At 57.4% G+C, this 15,594-nt stretch overlaps 4 protein-coding genes across 11 annotated transcripts; 1 reads left to right on the top strand and 3 right to left on the bottom strand.

Annotated features, from left to right (window-relative positions):
- Positions 1 to 58: 58 nt before the first annotated feature.
- Positions 59 to 2,733, top strand: RNF5 (ring finger protein 5). 2 transcript variants are annotated; one of them, XM_004286549.4, is made up of 6 exons: positions 59 to 512; positions 1,471 to 1,489; positions 1,586 to 1,698; positions 1,808 to 1,862; positions 1,939 to 2,056; positions 2,163 to 2,733. In XM_004286549.4, the coding sequence occupies exons 1-6, from the start codon at positions 373 to 375 to the stop codon at positions 2,258 to 2,260; spliced, it is 543 nt and encodes a 180-aa protein (XP_004286597.1). In that variant the 5' UTR covers positions 59 to 372; the 3' UTR covers positions 2,261 to 2,733. The 2 variants fall into 2 exon arrangements, with proteins under 2 accessions (XP_004286597.1, XP_033273880.1); XM_033417989.2 differs by lacking the exon at positions 1,471 to 1,489 and having other exon boundaries at positions 386 to 512.
- A 171-nt stretch (positions 2,734 to 2,904) lies between these two features.
- AGER (advanced glycosylation end-product specific receptor) lies at positions 2,905 to 6,459 on the bottom strand. 6 transcript variants are annotated; one of them, XM_033417966.2, is made up of 10 exons: positions 5,758 to 6,459; positions 5,416 to 5,608; positions 5,175 to 5,239; positions 4,978 to 5,065; positions 4,649 to 4,882; positions 4,426 to 4,556; positions 3,837 to 3,978; positions 3,535 to 3,561; positions 3,292 to 3,418; positions 2,905 to 3,169 (listed from the first exon to the last, which is right to left on the bottom strand). In XM_033417966.2, exons 1-10 carry the CDS (start codon positions 6,100 to 6,102, stop codon positions 3,070 to 3,072), a joined length of 1,452 nt encoding a protein of 483 aa, XP_033273857.1. In that variant the 5' UTR covers positions 6,103 to 6,459; the 3' UTR covers positions 2,905 to 3,069. The 6 variants fall into 6 exon arrangements, 5 of the variants coding, with proteins under 5 accessions (XP_033273857.1, XP_004286591.1, XP_033273859.1 ...); XM_004286543.4 differs by having other exon boundaries at positions 4,700 to 4,882; XM_033417968.2 differs by lacking the exon at positions 5,416 to 5,608 and having other exon boundaries at positions 5,758 to 5,896.
- A 137-nt stretch (positions 6,460 to 6,596) lies between these two features.
- On the bottom strand, positions 6,597 to 12,224 carry PBX2 (PBX homeobox 2). 2 transcript variants are annotated; one of them, XM_004286540.4, is made up of 9 exons: positions 11,579 to 12,224; positions 10,510 to 10,583; positions 10,022 to 10,269; positions 9,732 to 9,922; positions 9,415 to 9,550; positions 9,142 to 9,295; positions 8,666 to 8,754; positions 8,457 to 8,543; positions 6,597 to 8,334 (listed from the first exon to the last, which is right to left on the bottom strand). In XM_004286540.4, exons 1-9 carry the CDS (start codon positions 11,797 to 11,799, stop codon positions 8,242 to 8,244), a joined length of 1,293 nt encoding a protein of 430 aa, XP_004286588.1. In that variant the 5' UTR covers positions 11,800 to 12,224; the 3' UTR covers positions 6,597 to 8,241. The 2 variants fall into 2 exon arrangements, with proteins under 2 accessions (XP_004286588.1, XP_033273871.1); XM_033417980.2 differs by lacking the exon at positions 8,666 to 8,754 and having other exon boundaries at positions 11,579 to 11,814.
- Positions 12,225 to 12,786: 562 nt separating this feature from the next.
- On the bottom strand, positions 12,787 to 14,943 carry GPSM3 (G protein signaling modulator 3). The gene is made up of 4 exons (XM_012539404.3): positions 14,535 to 14,943; positions 14,220 to 14,328; positions 13,810 to 14,009; positions 12,787 to 13,561 (listed from the first exon to the last, which is right to left on the bottom strand). The coding sequence occupies exons 1-4, from the start codon at positions 14,574 to 14,576 to the stop codon at positions 13,424 to 13,426; spliced, it is 489 nt and encodes a 162-aa protein (XP_012394858.2). The 5' UTR covers positions 14,577 to 14,943; the 3' UTR covers positions 12,787 to 13,423.
- Between the last annotated feature and the right edge of the window lie 651 nt (positions 14,944 to 15,594).

Raw genomic sequence — 15,594 nt, 5'->3', positions numbered from 1 at the left:
CCTTGAGCCAATTGCTTCTGGCCTTTGGTTATGACTGGCAACTACTCAGACGAATAAAGCCCTCCCTGGCCGGGGCGACAGGACGTATGGAATATTTACCAATCCCATGGCATTGCAAACTGACCGTGACTGTTTTAGCCAATAGTCATCGTGCAAGGGCGGGACCGCGTAAACCTCTTTCCTCCCCCGCCCTTTGGACCAGTCCTTTCTTTCGATTCTGTATGATTGGCAGGCACTGAGACCAATAGTGATTAGAAAACCTTGAAGCCTGCCAAAAGATCGTGGGCAGGAGGCGGTTTCTCGTTTGTTGCGGCGTCTGTATGTGTGTTTCGGGGGATTAAGGGGGACGCGGGGGGCAAAACAGTACCGGCCATGGCAGCAGCGGAGGAGGAGGACGGGGGCCCCGAAGGGCCAAACCGCGAGCGGGGCGGGGCGGGCGCGACCTTCGAATGTAATATATGTCTGGAGACTGCTCGGGAAGCTGTGGTCAGTGTGTGTGGCCACCTGTACTGGTGAGAATCTGAGAGGGGTGCGAAAAGGAGTGGGGCTCAAATTTATACTGGGGAGGCTGGGGCCGGGGGGGACCATACAGTCATACAAATAATCGGAGGGCACATTCTCATAGGTGAGGCTTGAGGGGGGTTCTTACGTGTTTTGGGGTATGTGTGGGCGAGAGGGTCACGTCTGTACAGAGGAGAACTGTGGAAAGGAAAGTCATAGCAACTAGGAGCCAACCTAGTTGTGTTAAGAGGTGCGTTAAGAGGAAGTGGGGCGCAGGGGGTGGGCACTGCACATCTGTGCAGGCGAGACGCGAGCCACCTTACCCCAGGGAAGGGAGGGGTCTTAGCTGTACAGGTGGGATCGGATTAGACTCAAAGGTTAGGGGAGGCACGCATCAGTTGAGTAGGGGGACATCTAGGGAAGGTGGGATCACATGCAGGTGAGATATGGCAAGGGGTGGTATGGGAAACTTGGGGACAAGGGCACTGTGGAGGGGCAGCCCCCAAAGGTTAAGGAGTTGTGGAAACAGGGACTTTGTTGGGCATAGGAGAGAGGAAAAGGAGTAGCGGGAGAAGGTGCTGGTAAAGGGGGTTTGGTCTGGGAGTGATGGGGGCAAGGGTAGGGCTGGGGCTGAAAGAGGAGACCTGGAAATGGGTGGTTGAACAGGACTGGAAATTAAGTCGAAAAGCAGAGAAGGAAGGGGTGAGGATTTGTATGTGTGTGTGTGTGTGTGTTTGCTGGGGGAGAGAAGAGAGAAGAGGGTTGAGTATGTTGAAGATGGATGTAGCTTTAGGTGTTGGAAGATCAGAGAAGCAGCAAGGCCAAGTTGGCTAGTATGGTAGGGGTTGTGGAAAATATGAAAAGAAACAGCAGGTAACACCTGGTAAGAGGGGGAAAGATGGGACCCTGAGGTGGGGTCTGTGTCTCTCTTTTGTGTAACTGGTTTGACCTTTCTCGTTCCCCTTCCAGTTGGCCCTGTCTCCATCAGGTGCGTACGCAGAGGAGATGAAGAGGGAGATGGGGAGGTCTGAGGAGCTGGAAGACCCTTCTGTGTACTGGAAACCACTACATTTTTTTCCCCCAGTGGCTGGAGGCACGGCCAGAGCGGCAAGAGTGCCCAGTGTGTAAAGCTGGGATCAGCAGAGAAAAGGTTGTCCCCCTTTATGGGCGAGGGAGCCAGAAGCCCCGGGATCCCAGGTGAGAGAGGGGAGGTGATGCTGAGGGAAGGTGGAAGGTTCTGCTTGGGGAGTGGGGTGTGGAAGAGGAGGGACTACTTCCTGCTGATAGGCCCTCTCCTCTTCCTCAGATTGAAAACCCCACCCCGCCCCCAGGGCCAGCGACCCGCTCCAGAGAGCAGAGGGGTGAGTCTTGTCTGATTGTATTCCTTCCTTGCCAGAGACTTGCCCCGTTCCCCACTGACTTTCTTCGTCTCCCTAGGGATTCCAGCCATTTGGCGATACTGGGGGCTTTCACTTCTCATTTGGTGTTGGCGCTTTTCCCTTTGGCTTTTTCACCACCGTCTTCAATACCCACGAGCCATTCCGTCGGGGTACAGGTAAGAGCCTTCCCTCAGCTCCTACCAGCGAGCCCCCTGAATCTCCTCAGCCCCGCGTCCAGCCTACGAGTGGATGTTTCTTCCACAGCTTTCCTCTCTTCCACAGGTGTGGATCTAGGACAGGGTCACCCGGCCTCCAGCTGGCAGGACTCCCTCTTCCTGTTTCTCGCCGTCTTCTTCTTTTTCTGGCTGCTCAGTATTTGAGCTGTGTCTCCTTCCTGCCCACCTCCAGCCAGAGGAAAATCAGTATTGGGGGTCCCTGCTGACCCTTCCTTACTCCCGGACCCTCCCCTGTAAGCCCTCCATTTTTGTTGGCTAAGGGCAACCCTGGCCACTTTCCAGGAGGGTGTGGGGAGGAGTGACACCTGTGCATGGAATGGGAGAACCTTTGCTCTGAACTGCTCGCTCAGTCGCATCGTAACTCCCAGCTCTGGGAGAGGAGGACGGACTGAAGACAAGGTCTGTCTCCCCTCTCTCCTGATCCTTTGCTTTCCCCCCCATTTCTTGATTTGATGTTGAAAGGTGGGCAAGGCTCCCTCTGACTCTCCCCCGTATTCCCCTTGTTGATTTAATTTAATTTTTCTCTCCCCGGTGTCTAATGTGGGTCCTGACTCGTAAGTGCTTCCTTCCCCTCACTACCTCCTTTATTACAAATTCAATAAACAAGTTGAGATGTATTCACGGGAACTCTGCCCACCTTTGTCCATCCCTCCTTCCTTCCAAGACAGGAGCATTTCTCTCCAACTTCAGTAGATGTCGGTGTGGTGTGGTGAAGCGTGGGGGTGAGACCCTCTCCTTCAGGGCTCTCAAGGGTGCAGGGGGTGAGGGCATCACACATACACAAGAGCAAATGTGTCAGGTGTTTACTCATCACTGTTTGTGAGAGGCTCTGGTTGTGGAAGAAAGTTTGGGGAGGTGGGGTAGAGATTATACAGGGGAGAACTGGTCTGGGGCCAGAAAAGAGGGTGGGAAAAAAAAAGGGAGCTGATGGATGGGGTCTGGCTGTGGGCTTCTCAAGGCCCTCCTGCACTGCTTTCTGCTGCCTCAGGCCCCTCGGGCTGATTCAGCTCCGTGCGCTCCTCCTCTTCCTCCTCCTGGTTTTCTGGGACCTTCCTGGGGAGGAGGATTGGGGAGAATTCTGCACATGGTTCCCAGCACTCCGTCATTTCTCTCCCCACACCCCTCCTTGCTGCCTGGAAGCCCTTAGTTGGAGGTGTCTGGCTTCCTCCACTCACCTCTCCTCTCCTCTGCGTTGCCGCCTTTGCCACATGATGACCCCAATGAGCAGGGCGGCTGTCCCCAGGCCTCCCAGGATCCCCAGGGCCAGGGCTAGAGTTCCCAGCTCCGGCCCTTCCACAGAGCCTGTAGGGAGACGGGGAGAACTGAGGGCACAGCCCTCACAGTTCCTTTCTTGTTGCCCATCCCCTCAGTCATGCTGAGGTCTGTCTGCTTCTCTCTGACTTTATCCAACCCCTCACCTGCGGTTGGCCCCTCCTCGCCTGTTTCTGGAAAACAAAGTCAGAAGGGAAGGCTTCAGTTTGGGAGAAGGCTAGTGGGAGCCCCGGCGGAGCCTTTCCCTTTCTTCAGTTTAGAGGGGAGAGGGGACAGGCTGGGCTCTTCTCTTGGGTTGTGTGGGGCAGAGAAGGCCTGGGTGTGGCTGCACTGAGGGAAGCATGGGGTGGCTCTCGGGGACAGTGTTAGCATAGGGTAGGGAATTGGAACCTGCACTGTCCCTCAGCCGCCCCCAGGGTCCCTGGGATTTGGAGAGAGGTCTCCTCACCGATGATGCTGACGCTGACAGCATGGCTCTCCTGGGGCCCGTGGCTGGGATGGGTGGCTACACAACTGTAGGTTCCCTGGTCCTCAGGCCCTACCTCAGGGAGGAGCAGCACGGAGCTGGTGGGAAGGGGCAGGGGCATGCCCTGGTGGGGAAAAGGGGACAGGAGACTTTTTTTTTTTTTTTTTTTTGCGGTACGCGGGCCTCTCACCGCTGCGGCCTCTCCTGTTGCGGAGCACAGGCTCCGGACGCGCAGGCTCAGCGGCCATGGCTCATGGGCCCAGCCGCTCCGCGGCTGGGGCCATGGCTCATGGGCCCAGCCGCTCCGCGGCACATGGGATCTTCCCGGACCGGGGCACGAACCCGTGTCCCCTGCATCGGCAGGCGGACTCTCAACCACTGCGCCACCAGGGAAGCCCCAACAGGAGACTCTTAAAACCCCTGCCAACACATCCCATACTGTTGTCTTTGCCTCCACATTATCAGACACCCTTGTACCTCCTCGCCTGCCTCGCTCTCCATGAAGCCCCTGCCCTCCTAGTTGCCAATGACGTATCTCGCTACCTCCCAGCCCCCTCTCCAGGTCACTCACATCCTTGATCCAGTGGATTTGAGGAGGGGGCTGGGCAGGGGCTTCACAGGTCAAGGTCACGGTACCACCAGGAGCCACTGCTCCACCTTCTGGCTCCACCACCAACAGGACTTCCTCCAGTGGCACAGGCTCTGGGGGTGGGGAGGGACATGAGGTTGAGAGTTACACCTGTCTATGGTCCCAGTGGCCATGGGCTTAACCCTCTCCTTCCTGAGGGTCATACCTTCCGACAGGTGCTCACCCAAGTTGGGGCCCTCCCCAGTTCTGTGCTCACCCCAGACCCTGAGCTGGATGGGGGCCGTGTGCAGGGCTCGGCGCCGGGGAAGGCCAGGGCTGAAGCTACAGGAGAAGGTGGGGTGGGGAGCTCCTCCCCGGGCTGGGGTCACCATCAGCTCCGAACGGAGTGTGAAAAGCCCTGTCTCAGGGTGTCTCTTGGTCTCTTCCTTCACAGACACTCCTATGGTGAGGAGAGGACAAGGCAAGACATTCCAGGGTGGGTATGGGAGAGCGATCAGAAAGAAGGCAGCTAGGAGGGGAGACGCTGGGACTCACCTTTGCCATCAGGTATCAGGGTTTTCCCATCCAAGTGCCAGCTAAGAGTCCCTTCAGGGTAGCCCCCCTTGGACACACATGTTCCCACCTGGGGAAAAAGTGACCTCATCGTCTTTGAAAATAAGAGAATGCACACACACAGCTACACTCCCCTCCCATTCTCAGGACCCCTTTCCACATCTCGCCTTTTCTTCTACCTTATCGGGGACACCAGCCATGAGTTCAGAGGCAGGATCAACAATTTCTGGCTTCCCAGGAATCTCTGAAGGAGGGAAAATTCCAATCAGAGGCTGCAGCTTTGAAGATACACCCCAGCTGTGGGAATGGGGGCAGCTGAAGTCAAGTTCTCACATGCCAGGGCCCGGGAGTCAAGGGCTGGGGTAGAAGGCTTTTCCTTAGATGAGAGGTGGGCTGTGAACAAGGCCCTGGAACCCTTACGATAGACTCGGACTCGGTAGTTGGACTTGGTCTCCTTTCCATTCCGGCTCATTGCCCGGCACCGGAAACTCCCCTCATCCTGGATCCCAACAGCCGGCAGGAGGAGGGAGCCGTTGGGGAGGACACGAGCCACGCTATCCCAGGGGCCTCCCTGGGGAGATAGGACCTTCCAAGCTTCTGTCCGGCCTGTGTTCTGGGGACAGAGGAGAGGGGCCTCAACAGTGCAAGCCGTTTGGGAAAGGGCTCATGAGGTAGGGAGGTAGGGAGGTAGGGAGGTGGGGAGGAGGAGATGCGAATCGTCATTGGTCTCTCCGGAAGTGGGGAGACAGGAGCCCCACTTACCAGTTTCCATTCCAGCTGCTGGGGTGGTTTCTTGGGGGCCCCCTTACAGTTCAGCACCAGTGGCTTCCCGATCCTGGCTGTGATGTTTTGATCCCCTACTACTGCCCCTGGGAGACAGCACCACAATGGAAGGGCAGGAAGGGAGATGGGAGCTAATAAAACTATAACAGGGCGGATGAAGGAGATTGAAAAGCAGTACCCAGGTTCCTGGAAAGTTGTGGGGAGTTTCGGGGACAGGGGCAGAGTGCTTTCTGCGGGGAGGATTGGTGTGGGGGTGGGGGGGCAGGGCTCACCCCACAGACTGAGGACCAGCACCCAGGCTCCAGCTGCTGCCCCTGCTGCCATCCTGCTTCCTTCCCAGGCTCCTGGCTCTGTCTGCCCCTTGCTGCTGTGGCCACCACCCTAGGTGGGGCTTGTACCCTCTCCCCTGCCCCCATCTCCCCCGTCTTGTCCCGTCACAGGGAATGCTAGGAATTCATGCCTCTCTCAGACAAGAGTCCTTCAGGTACTGGGAGAAACAGCTGTCACCCCACCCCTGGGCACTGCCAGCCTCTGGGTACAGCCACATCCATGGGGGTGGGGAGTGCATCTCCTAGGGTCTCTTCATCCCCTCAGGACCCCCAACCTATTGCACCAGACCACCCAGGGCTACTGGACGACTAGGCGAGGTTGCTAGGCAACAGGGTTCAGGTCTGGCTGTTTCCCATGGAGAGGAGGCAGGGGTGAAACCTGGGGCCTGGGTGGTGAGGTCAAGGCCGGGGAACTCAGGGGAAAATCCTGTTTGGGGCTTTATGAGAGAAAAAAAGTTCTCATGTTTTTGAAAAGAATTCTCAACTAAACCCAGGGAAAAAAGAAACTTCTTTATTTAAAACTGCGTTTTTTGTTTTTTTTTCTGTGAAACTACAAGTTTACAAGTGAGGAGAGAACTGCCCCAGGCCCATGCCTCCCGCCCCCACCCATCACACTCCCGACCTGCCCCCCAGTCCTGCCTAGATCTTTGACGGGAGGGGTTCCCCACTGACAGTCTTGTGAAATCCTGAGGATATTTGAGGGGTTCAGATAGTAGGGTTCAGGGCCGAGGGTGGGACAGTGGTCATTTTACCTTCCCTCATACCTGGCTTTTTGCAGCCTCCCTCCTCTCTCTCCCCACCCTCTCGATTTTGGACTGAGAAAAAAAAAAAAAGATACCTCGTTTCTGGGGAAACTGAGGGAGATACATACACAAACACCCCAACCCATATTTAACATATTTGGCAATAACCCCCCTCCCCATTCTTCCCCCTCCAATCTGCAAATAGTGGTTTAAAAGAAAGATTTTAGATGTGTCACTCACAGGGGAAGGTGACATTTGCTCAAAATTACCGAGTCTAGCCCTGCCCAAGGGTGGTGGGGAACAGGCTGGCAGAGCAAGCCCTGACTGCTTCCACAGCAAATGCAGCAGAAAGCTGCCTGCACGAGCAAAGAACACCTCGGTGGCCCTGGAAGCAAAGGAGAACACCTAAGTGATTTCAGGGGGCAGGCTTGGTGCCCTGCTAAACGTACTTCCTGATGAACAGGAGTGGAGGCAGGCAGGCCTCTTCACCAGTTCTATTTGTTCCCCTTTTTCTTATCATGACCCCTTTGGCTATCACCCCTAATGTGGGAAAGCAAGAAATGAAAAAAAAAAATCAGCATATTTATAAAAACATCTACTTCCCCAAACTAAATTAAAAATTAAGAACCACCACCACCACCAAAAATCCCCGAAATAAAAATTAAAAAAAATACAGATGGATCCCAGGGTTAATTTTTCTTTCCTTTAAAAAAAAGTTCAACCCCAAAGCCCAGTCAACAATTCCCTAAAGTAGCAGAAACTCCCTCCGAGGTAGATATCTGAGTCAGACACTCCCGTCCACCGAGCGATTCTATTGGTTTAAGATGAGCTGCGTATGAGGTAATAAAGCCGTCTGGGGGGGCAGCGAGGTGGGGAGGCACAGGGGGCGTGGCCCATGTCCTCTGTCCAGAAGTCATGTCCCCATTTTTGGCATCTCTGGCTGGGCAGGGCTGGCATCTCCACAGATCCCAAAGCAGCTAAGTGGGGTGAGGGGAGGAGAGTGGGGGAGCCCAGAGAGAGAGAGAGAGAGAGAGAGAGAGAGAGAGAGAGAATAGTTGTATGTGCGTGTATGAGAGAGGAGGAGAGGAAAACTCTGAAAAATAGGATTCTGGGTGCGTGTGTTTCTATGTGAGAGAAAAAGGGGGAGAAAAAAAGAATGAAAAAGGGAAAAAAGGGGGAGACAGACCCCACTCTCCCCTTAAGAGGCCCCATCTTCCCTGCCATGTAGTCAGCACCCCCAGCACTGAGAGTCTGGCCAGGGAGGGGATGACCCCCGTTTGCCCTTCTCTATCTTGTGCTTCTCCTTTGTCTGGGTTTTGTCCTCTGGATGCCTGCGTCCTCTTCAAGAGGTGCCTTGTGAGCCCCTACCCCTGTGGCCCTGAGGGGCGAGATCAGTTGGAAGTGTCAGAATGAACGCTCCCTGGTCCCTCTGTCGGGGATGTCACTGAGGACGGGGTCACAGCCTCCTGCCAGCCACCGTTTGCCTGGAAAAAGAGGCAGACAGTTGGGGTAAGGCTTTAGGAAACCCAGCACAGGGGACAGCGCTGCCAGGGAAAAGGCCCTCCCATCCTGGTGAGAGGTGGAGAGAGGGGCTTCAGGTACTCACCCTCATTTCCCGAGGGCTATACATCTGGCCTCCCCCGAGGTTATCCCCGTAGCCCCCTGGCCCCATCGAGTGTCGGAGTGATTCCACCTGCAGGCAACAAAGGAGGATAGGACACAGTGAGAAGCCTCAAAGGAAAAGAAGTCTCATATCCTGAAGTAGGGAAACTGAGTTTGGGAAAGCCCTACTCAAGGCGAGATGGACCACCTGACCTGGGAGGCAGAGTAGGAATCTCCGTTGAGCCCGGGCATCCCCAGAAACATGTCACCGGATCCTGAGAGATTGAAAGAGCCGCCAGAGCCTTGGGGGAGCAGAGGGGGAATGAGGGAAGAGTGTAACAGAGCCTGTGATGGCAGACGGGAGGCTCATCACAGCTCTCAGTTTTCAAAAAGCCCCCTGAACTAGCTCTCTGGGGGTTGGGCCACCGTACGCAAATTCTCTACCAAACAACACTGCAACACTCAGAAGGAGCAGGCTGTTCCTAAGCCTCCCCTGGCCACTTGCTGGAGGAAAGGCAGAAGTAGCTTCACTAGAGTGGCCTCTGCCCCCTGATATCCCCACCCCATCTCAGCTTGGTCCCTCTCACCCCAGAAGGCCCCCTCTCTGCTATGATCCTGCCTAGATAGGAAGTTGGAACAAAAGCAGGAAGCGCGCAGCAACAGCCAGCCAGGGTGGCAGCGGGATCCACCTGCGGAGGAAGGGGGCGTCGGGGAGCTGGTGCGGCTGTGGCCTCCCTGGGTGACTGACACAGCGGTCTTGACGGCATAGATGTTTGCCTCCTCTTGGAACTTTCCAATATTTTTCTTATAGCGAATCCGCTTGTTGCCAAACCAGTTGGAGACCTGTGGGGTGTGGGGCAGAAAGGAGGGTCAGGTGGGAACCTGTCCCTCTGTAAACACCTTAGTCAACAGGATTGGAGAGCGCTGTGCCCCCAAAGCCCCTCCCCACGCCTCCCCAGTACCTGAGAGACGGTGATCCCGCACTTCTTGGCGAGCTCCTCCTTTGCCTCCTCACTAGGGTATGGGTTACTCAGGTGGGAGTAGAAATACTCATTCAGGACCTCAGTGGCCTGTTTGCTGAAGTTACGGCGTTTCCGTCTACAGGGGAGAGGGGGTGGTGAGGAGGATGCTGGTGTCCCGGCAGGGCCACCATGTTGATCAACTCCAGAGAGCACCACTGTCATGGGGTATACGGTGCTGTGTTGCACAACCTGGCGGCCCAGAGGCTTGGAGAAGGACGTGCAGGGGATGGGGGCTGGCCTGGGGCCCCGGGCCGCACCTGGCGTCCAGGAAGCGGGAGCGCAGGATCATGACGGCCTCGCAGGTGCTCTGCTTCAGCTGCATCTGGATGGCGCTGAACTTCCGGTGAATGATGCCCACCATGCGCTCCATCTCCTTGGGCGCCACGGGCCGCGTGCGGCTCTGCTCCCTCAGCAGGTTCATGACGTGGGTCGTGAACTCGTTACACGCCTGCAGTGGGGGCCCGTGCCCTGGTGAGGAGGAGCCCCTTGGCCTTGGGATTCCCCCTAAGGGCCTCTCCCTCCACCCACTCCAGCTTCCTCTCCTCACCTGCTCATACTTCTCCAGCTCCGAGTGGTAAATGTGGCGGATCTGGGCAAGTTTGCTGCGATAGTCCGAGTGTTCGATGGAGTTGTCAGGGGACACGCCGCCTCCGGAGGCTGCGGCGGCCGCAGCTGCTGCGGCTGAGCCACCCCCTTTCTCAGGCCCGGCCACACCCTCTGCCAGAAGCATGTTGTCCAAGCGCATCAGCTGTGGGTCCACAGGCTCCTCCTCTTGGGAGCTTCGAATGCTGAGGCCTAGCATGCAGGCGGGTGGACTTAGGGACCCAGGGACCCCACACCCAGCTCTCAGCCCTCCTGGTGCCTCCTGGAGACCCAAGCCTCCAGGCCTGGGTTCCCTCCCAGGCGCCCCCCTTAGCAATCTTCCTGACCCACACTTTCCTCAGGGCCCCAAGTTGTCAAACTCGTAGCCCCAGTTCTATAGTGAACAGGGTTCTGTCCCCAGAGTTGAGGAATCAGAAGGGGTGACCCACGTACCAGTTTTCTCCTTGATTTCACACAGCACGCTAAAGAGAGCAGGCTTCATTCGGTGGCAGTTTAGGGCGTGTTTCCTTGGGAGCAATGGGAGAGAAAAGTTGAGAGGCTACAGAAATGGGGGAGTGGGAAAGACAACCACAAAACGACACACCCATGAGGCTAAGAGAGGGGAGCCTGGGAATAAGGGAGGTGGTGCGTAAATCTGTGGTGGGAGAAAGCAGGATTGGAGGCCGAATGGAGTTGGGAGGTTCTTGGGAAGAGCTCAGCTCCCAGAGTGTGGAGACGTGGGGACGCTGCTTGGCTTTGGCCGGACAGAGGGAAGGTGCAGCAGGCTAAAGGCACCGTGGCCGGGTGGAGGTTGTGGGAGATGGTCTAGAAGCATACAGAGGGGATTTGGGGAATGGCTGCAGAAATGAGAGATTGGGTAAATTTCAGCGGAGACGGGAGGCTGGGGAGAAGAGTCAGAGTTTGAGGTGCCAGAGGGGGCTAGGGGTGCTGAGCTAAAGTGGGTAGCTCAGTATAGAGGTGTGTGAAGGGTCCTGGGACCGAGCAGGCTAGAGGCTCTGATGCTCCTAGTGTCAGCTGAGCAGGGGCAAAGGGTGAGTGAGGGCCCTTGGAGGCTGGGCCACGCATGGAGAGAAAGGGTCACAGCCCTGGAAAGGGGTGTGGAGGCCCCTAGGATGAGGGTGGGCTGGAGAGTTAGGGGAGAAGACAGCATAGCTGTTTCTTAGTGTGGGAGCCAGAAGAGGGCTCTGGAGATGGAAAGATGTTCCAGGGGAGTGAGTGTGTGTGTGTGTGTGTGTGTGTGTGTAGGTGGGGGTCAGTGACAGACCGGGGTGGGGTGGGAGTGAGACCACCTAGCGCTCCCCTTTTTGAAGGTTTCAGGGACTGGGGGTGAAGGAAGGTTTGAGAGGAATCACTTATCTTGGGGCTCCCGGGAGTAAGGGGAGGAGAGAAGAGCTGTAGTATCCTGGGGAGGGTCCTGGAGTTGGGGGGCTCCCAGAAGATTCAGAGCTTGTGAATGGGGCTTCTGCTGGGTCTGTGTGGGGACCGGGTTGGGGGCACTCACTTGGCCTGGGCCTCGTCCAGGCTCTGGTCGGTGATGGTCATTATCTGCTGCAGAATGTCCCCGATGTCTTGCTTCCCTCGGCCTCCCGGGACCCCCCCGCTACTCCCACCGGGGTCTCCACCACCGGGAGGTTCGCCAGGGCCCCCAGGCTCCCCACCCACCAATCCAAGGCCCCCCCGGCCCCCGCCTGGAGGGGGCGGCCCCAGCAGCCGCTCGTCCATAGTTGGGGGGGGGGCCCTGAGGCCCCCTCCCTGCTCCGCCCCTCCCCCCGCGCCTGGTTACTTCCCCCCCAAACTCGCTGGGGCCGCTGCTCCCTCCGCCCCAACCCCCGCCCGTCTCCCCCCCTCCCGGCTCTCCCGGGGGTTCACCCCGGCCCTGAAGGGAGACCTGGGGTACCGTCTGGGCCCCCCACGGGAGACCCCGGCCCCCGGCGGCGGAGAAAATGGAGCCGGAGAGGGAGAGAGAGAGAGAGAGAGAGAGGGAGAGAGAGAGAGAGAGAGAGAGGGAGAGAGAGAGAGGGAGAGAGAGAGAGGGAGAGAGAGAGGGAGAGAGAGAGAGGGAGAGAGAGAGGGAGAGAGAGAGAGGGAGAGAGAGAGGGAGAGAGAGAGAGAGGAGGCCCAAGCGGGGGTGTGTGTGAGAGAGAGGGAGGAGGGAGGAGAGAAGAGGGGGGGAGCGAGGGAGGGAGGCTGGGGGAGGGGAGCCGGGGAGGAAGAGGAGGGGAGAAGAGAGGAGGAACAGGGAGGAGCTGGGGGCGGAGAGAGACACACAGAAACGTAGGAACGGAGACGAGTGGAGGAGGGGAGAGGGGACGAGGGGAGGAGACTAGCCCGTGGGGAAAATAAGGGAAGGTCCCAGGGGCTGGACTTCTGTGGCCTTGAAGAGGGGGCGTGTTGGAGGCTGGGGGGCCTTGCACCTGGGTTCTGAATCCGGGATCTAACTGATGAGGACTCTGGCCGCTGGAATGCCTGGGTTCACAGACAGCTTAGTTCATATTTCTTATCCTAATGACTCCCCTCCCTGTTCTACTTAATTAAAACCAGGAGAGGGGGGCTGGGGGGATAATTAGGGAGGTCTCCAGCCGCTGCTTAATGAGCCAGTAATTAACCAGCCAGGGAGGGAAGCTGGCCTCTGGCCAGACTGGGGAGAGTGGTGGCCTCCGGCCTCACCCTCCTACCCTCCACCCCGCCACCCGAAACACCAGTCTTCAGTCCAGAGGGGAATTACATTTATTCATATAACCAAACATCAGACAGCTCAGAACAGCAGTGGGAAGGGAGGGTGGGCAGGGCTAAATGTCCATTCACAGCCTGTAGGCCCCTCAGTCCAGGGGCTGGGTGTGCCGGTGATGGAGGTGGGAGAACAGTCTTTATGTCTTTGCTGTGCCCTCTCTTCCTTTCTTCTTACTGAGAAGGAGGGTGGAACTGTCTCTCAGGTGAAAACCTTGGGAGATTTGCCTTTCCTCTGGGAAATGAGCACCTCAGATCCTGCCTGGTGGCTTGACTACGGGGGATGTCCCCACAGTTCAGGACCAAGACTCCCAGCCACTCCCTGAGATCAGAGGAGAGGGTGAGGTGTCCCACTGTGGCTGGGATCCTCTCATGGCCTCAAGCTCCTACATACTTGGTCATGGAGGGAGTTCAATGTCCATCCTACCTTGACTATTCCCAGGGTTTGAGGATTTCACCCGCTCCAGTTCCCAGGAAAGGTGGATGAGGGCGATGAATACTGAGATTTCTGCTGGGTCTTCCAGTCTCTGGTGCCCCTGCCTGGCAGGGTTGAGGGCATGCAGTGGGCTGCCCAGCTTTTGAGCCGCAGGAGTGCAGAGGGGCTGGTGGGGCTCAAGTCTCAGCAGGTGTGTGGGGGGGGCTGGGACCTTTGCTCCTCCATTCGACCCCCACCCTGAACTCTCAGCAGCAACTCCAGGAGCTCCTGTCCCCCTGGGGGTAAGGGAGGCTCTGACCGCTGGGCTTCCATCCGCTGGCTCTGGAGGAGTGGAGGGAGGGGAGGTTGTTGGTGAGGTTCTAAGAGGAGCAGGGCTTGAAAGGAGCCAGAGCTGGTGTGAGGGGCTGGTGTGAGGACACCTGTGATGGGGGTAGGGGGAGTAGGACCTGGCGGGGCAGGGGGGCAGATGCCTGAGGAGAAGGAGGGGTAGGACCCCCAAAGAGTACAAGGGCCAAGAGACCAAGAAGCCTGGGTCTTGCCTCCTGGTGGGGAGGGGATGGGTGTCTCACCTGGTGACTGAGGATGGTGCTGTAGAGCTGTTCTCTGTCCTCAAGAGGCCGGGGCGGGGCTTGGCCTAGGCTTGGACGGTTCTGGGGGGGATGGAAGGTGGCCCTCTGCTCTTCTAGGCGGCGGGACTGGGCCTCAGCCACCAGGTCCAGAAGGAGCTCAGTCTGCAGGGAGAGCAGGGAGGCCGAGCGGGGCCCCAGGGCTGGGGAGAGGAGGGGGAGGGCTCAGACACCCAGAGAATTGGCAGACAGCAGTGGTGGGTGTGTGTGTATGGGGGGTCAGAGCTAAGGGGGTGTGATGGGGAGTCCGGAGGAGGTGGGGAGAGAGCCCATGATGGATTGGGCCTTGGTCATGGGATCAGGAAGGATGTGGGCATCAGAGTCAGGGAGCTCCTTGGGTGGGTTGGGGGTACCTGTGTGGCGGGACCCTGGAGGAGGAGGGGACGGAGGAGCAGATCGCCAAGGCCGATTGCTGGTGTTCACAGTGGGCCAGCCATGCTCATCCTGATGGGGGCCCTGATGCTGAGAGACATCCGTTCCAGTCAAGTGGGGGTGGGGTGGGCAGAGGGCTAGGCCAGCAGCCCATTTCCTCTCTCTGCGTCTCTGTTCCTGCCTCTGTGCCCAAGCCTGTCCAAGTCCCTTGAGTCCACCATTACTCAGTCTCTGCCTCAGGTCCTCTCACCTCCCTCTCTCCCAATGCCAGCCTCCCCAACCCGGTGCCAGCTCACCTGCTCGCCATCCTCTTCTTCCTGGGGTCTCTCAGCCTCCATCCCCTGGAGGGGAGAAACCGATAGGGGATAGGGGAGGGGTAGCTGGGATTTGGGAGGAGGGCCGGAACCCTGAGTTCCTGAGGGGAGTAGGGGCTGAAAGGGGTGGGGGTGAGCCGGGGGCTGGATGCCTGGGTACTGAGCAGGAAGCTGGGTTCCTGGTCAGCACCCCCCCGGGCCCCGCCCATCCCTGTCAACTTCCTCCAGTTCTCTTTTCCCACCCAACGGCTTGCTTGACCTCTCTCGCCCCGGGGGAGCACAGAGACTGGAAAAACTCCTCCAGCTGCAGTAGGGATGGGGGTTCAGAGGGGGAAGGACTTTTGGCTTTCTCATCTCCAGAGCCTCAGGAACCCCCTAACCTCCTGCTCTGTTCCCTCCACCCCCCTCCTCCCCTTCAGTTCTGTCAACACAGGAACTAGCTACAGAGGAAGTGGTTTCACTCCTCAGAATCCCCCCCCCCACTCCTTACCCCAGGTACCTTCCCTAAGAAGGACCTGCCCCCTGCTTCCCAGCTTCCCTCAGACTTATTGGGTCGGGGAGGGGCATGTTTCCAGTGGGAAGCAGAGGACTCAGATCCAAGGATGTCAGGCCCTCAAACATACATATACCCCTAGCACTGTGTCTAACAAATATGTGTTAAATAGTTATCATTGCCCTATACGTGCTTAGAGTCTACTTAGGGCACAAAATATGCACCAAACGTAAGAGATGCAGGGGAAGCTTTCCTTTCGTCATGAAATGGAAAAGGGAGAGGGGACCACAGCCTGCCCTGGTCTTTGATCAATGCTGGTCAGGCTGGCTGGCACCAAGGTGGGAACAGGACAGAGACATTTGGGACCTCTAAATGGCAGCCTGTCATGTTAGCTGAGTGACTGAGCATGAAATACGATGAAGAGGTCAGGTTCTGCCACTTAGTGCTTTGCAATCTTGGGCAAATACAATCTCTGTGCCTCAGTTTCTGAAGGAGTAAAATGGAGGTTTTTTTTTAATAGCGTTGATATGAGGATCAAATGTGATAAAG

Source organism: Orcinus orca, chromosome 10, assembly GCF_937001465.1.
Source record: "Orcinus orca chromosome 10, mOrcOrc1.1, whole genome shotgun sequence".
NCBI lineage: Eukaryota > Metazoa > Chordata > Mammalia > Artiodactyla > Delphinidae > Orcinus > Orcinus orca.
This window is presented reverse-complemented; position numbering and strand designations above follow the sequence as displayed.

Excerpts from the sequence above, each read along its gene's own strand:
- RNF5 (XM_004286549.4), top strand. The coding sequence starts at position 373 with ATGGCAGCAGCGGAGGAGGAGGACGGGGGCCCCGAAGGGCCAAACCGC. Across the intron at positions 1,699-1,807 it reads CAGAAGCCCCGGGATCCCAG|ATTGAAAACCCCACCCCGCC; the intron begins GTGAGAGAGGGG and ends CCTCTTCCTCAG. Across the intron at positions 2,057-2,162 it reads GCCATTCCGTCGGGGTACAG|GTGTGGATCTAGGACAGGGT; the intron begins GTAAGAGCCTTC and ends TCTCTTCCACAG.
- PBX2 (XM_004286540.4), bottom strand. The coding sequence starts at position 11,799 with ATGGACGAGCGGCTGCTGGGGCCGCCCCCTCCAGGCGGGGGCCGGGGG. Across the intron at positions 10,270-10,509 it reads TGAAATCAAGGAGAAAACTG|GCCTCAGCATTCGAAGCTCC; the intron begins GTACGTGGGTCA and ends CCTGCATGCTAG. Across the intron at positions 9,551-9,731 it reads TCCCGCTTCCTGGACGCCAG|ACGGAAACGCCGTAACTTCA; the intron begins GTGCGGCCCGGG and ends TCTCCCCTGTAG.
- GPSM3 (XM_012539404.3), bottom strand. The coding sequence starts at position 14,576 with ATGGAGGCTGAGAGACCCCAGGAAGAAGAGGATGGCGAGCAG. Across the intron at positions 14,329-14,534 it reads AAGAAGAGGATGGCGAGCAG|CATCAGGGCCCCCATCAGGA; the intron begins GTGAGCTGGCAC and ends GATGTCTCTCAG. Across the intron at positions 14,010-14,219 it reads TCCAGGGTCCCGCCACACAG|CCCTGGGGCCCCGCTCGGCC; the intron begins GTACCCCCAACC and ends TCCTCTCCCCAG.
- AGER (XM_033417966.2), bottom strand. The coding sequence starts at position 6,102 with ATGGCAGCAGGGGCAGCAGCTGGAGCCTGGGTGCTGGTCCTCAGTCTG. Across the intron at positions 4,883-4,977 it reads CCTGATACCTGATGGCAAAG|GAGTGTCTGTGAAGGAAGAG; the intron begins GTGAGTCCCAGC and ends TCCTCACCATAG. Across the intron at positions 3,170-3,291 it reads CAACGCAGAGGAGAGGAGAG|GAAGGTCCCAGAAAACCAGG; the intron begins GTGAGTGGAGGA and ends CCTCCTCCCCAG.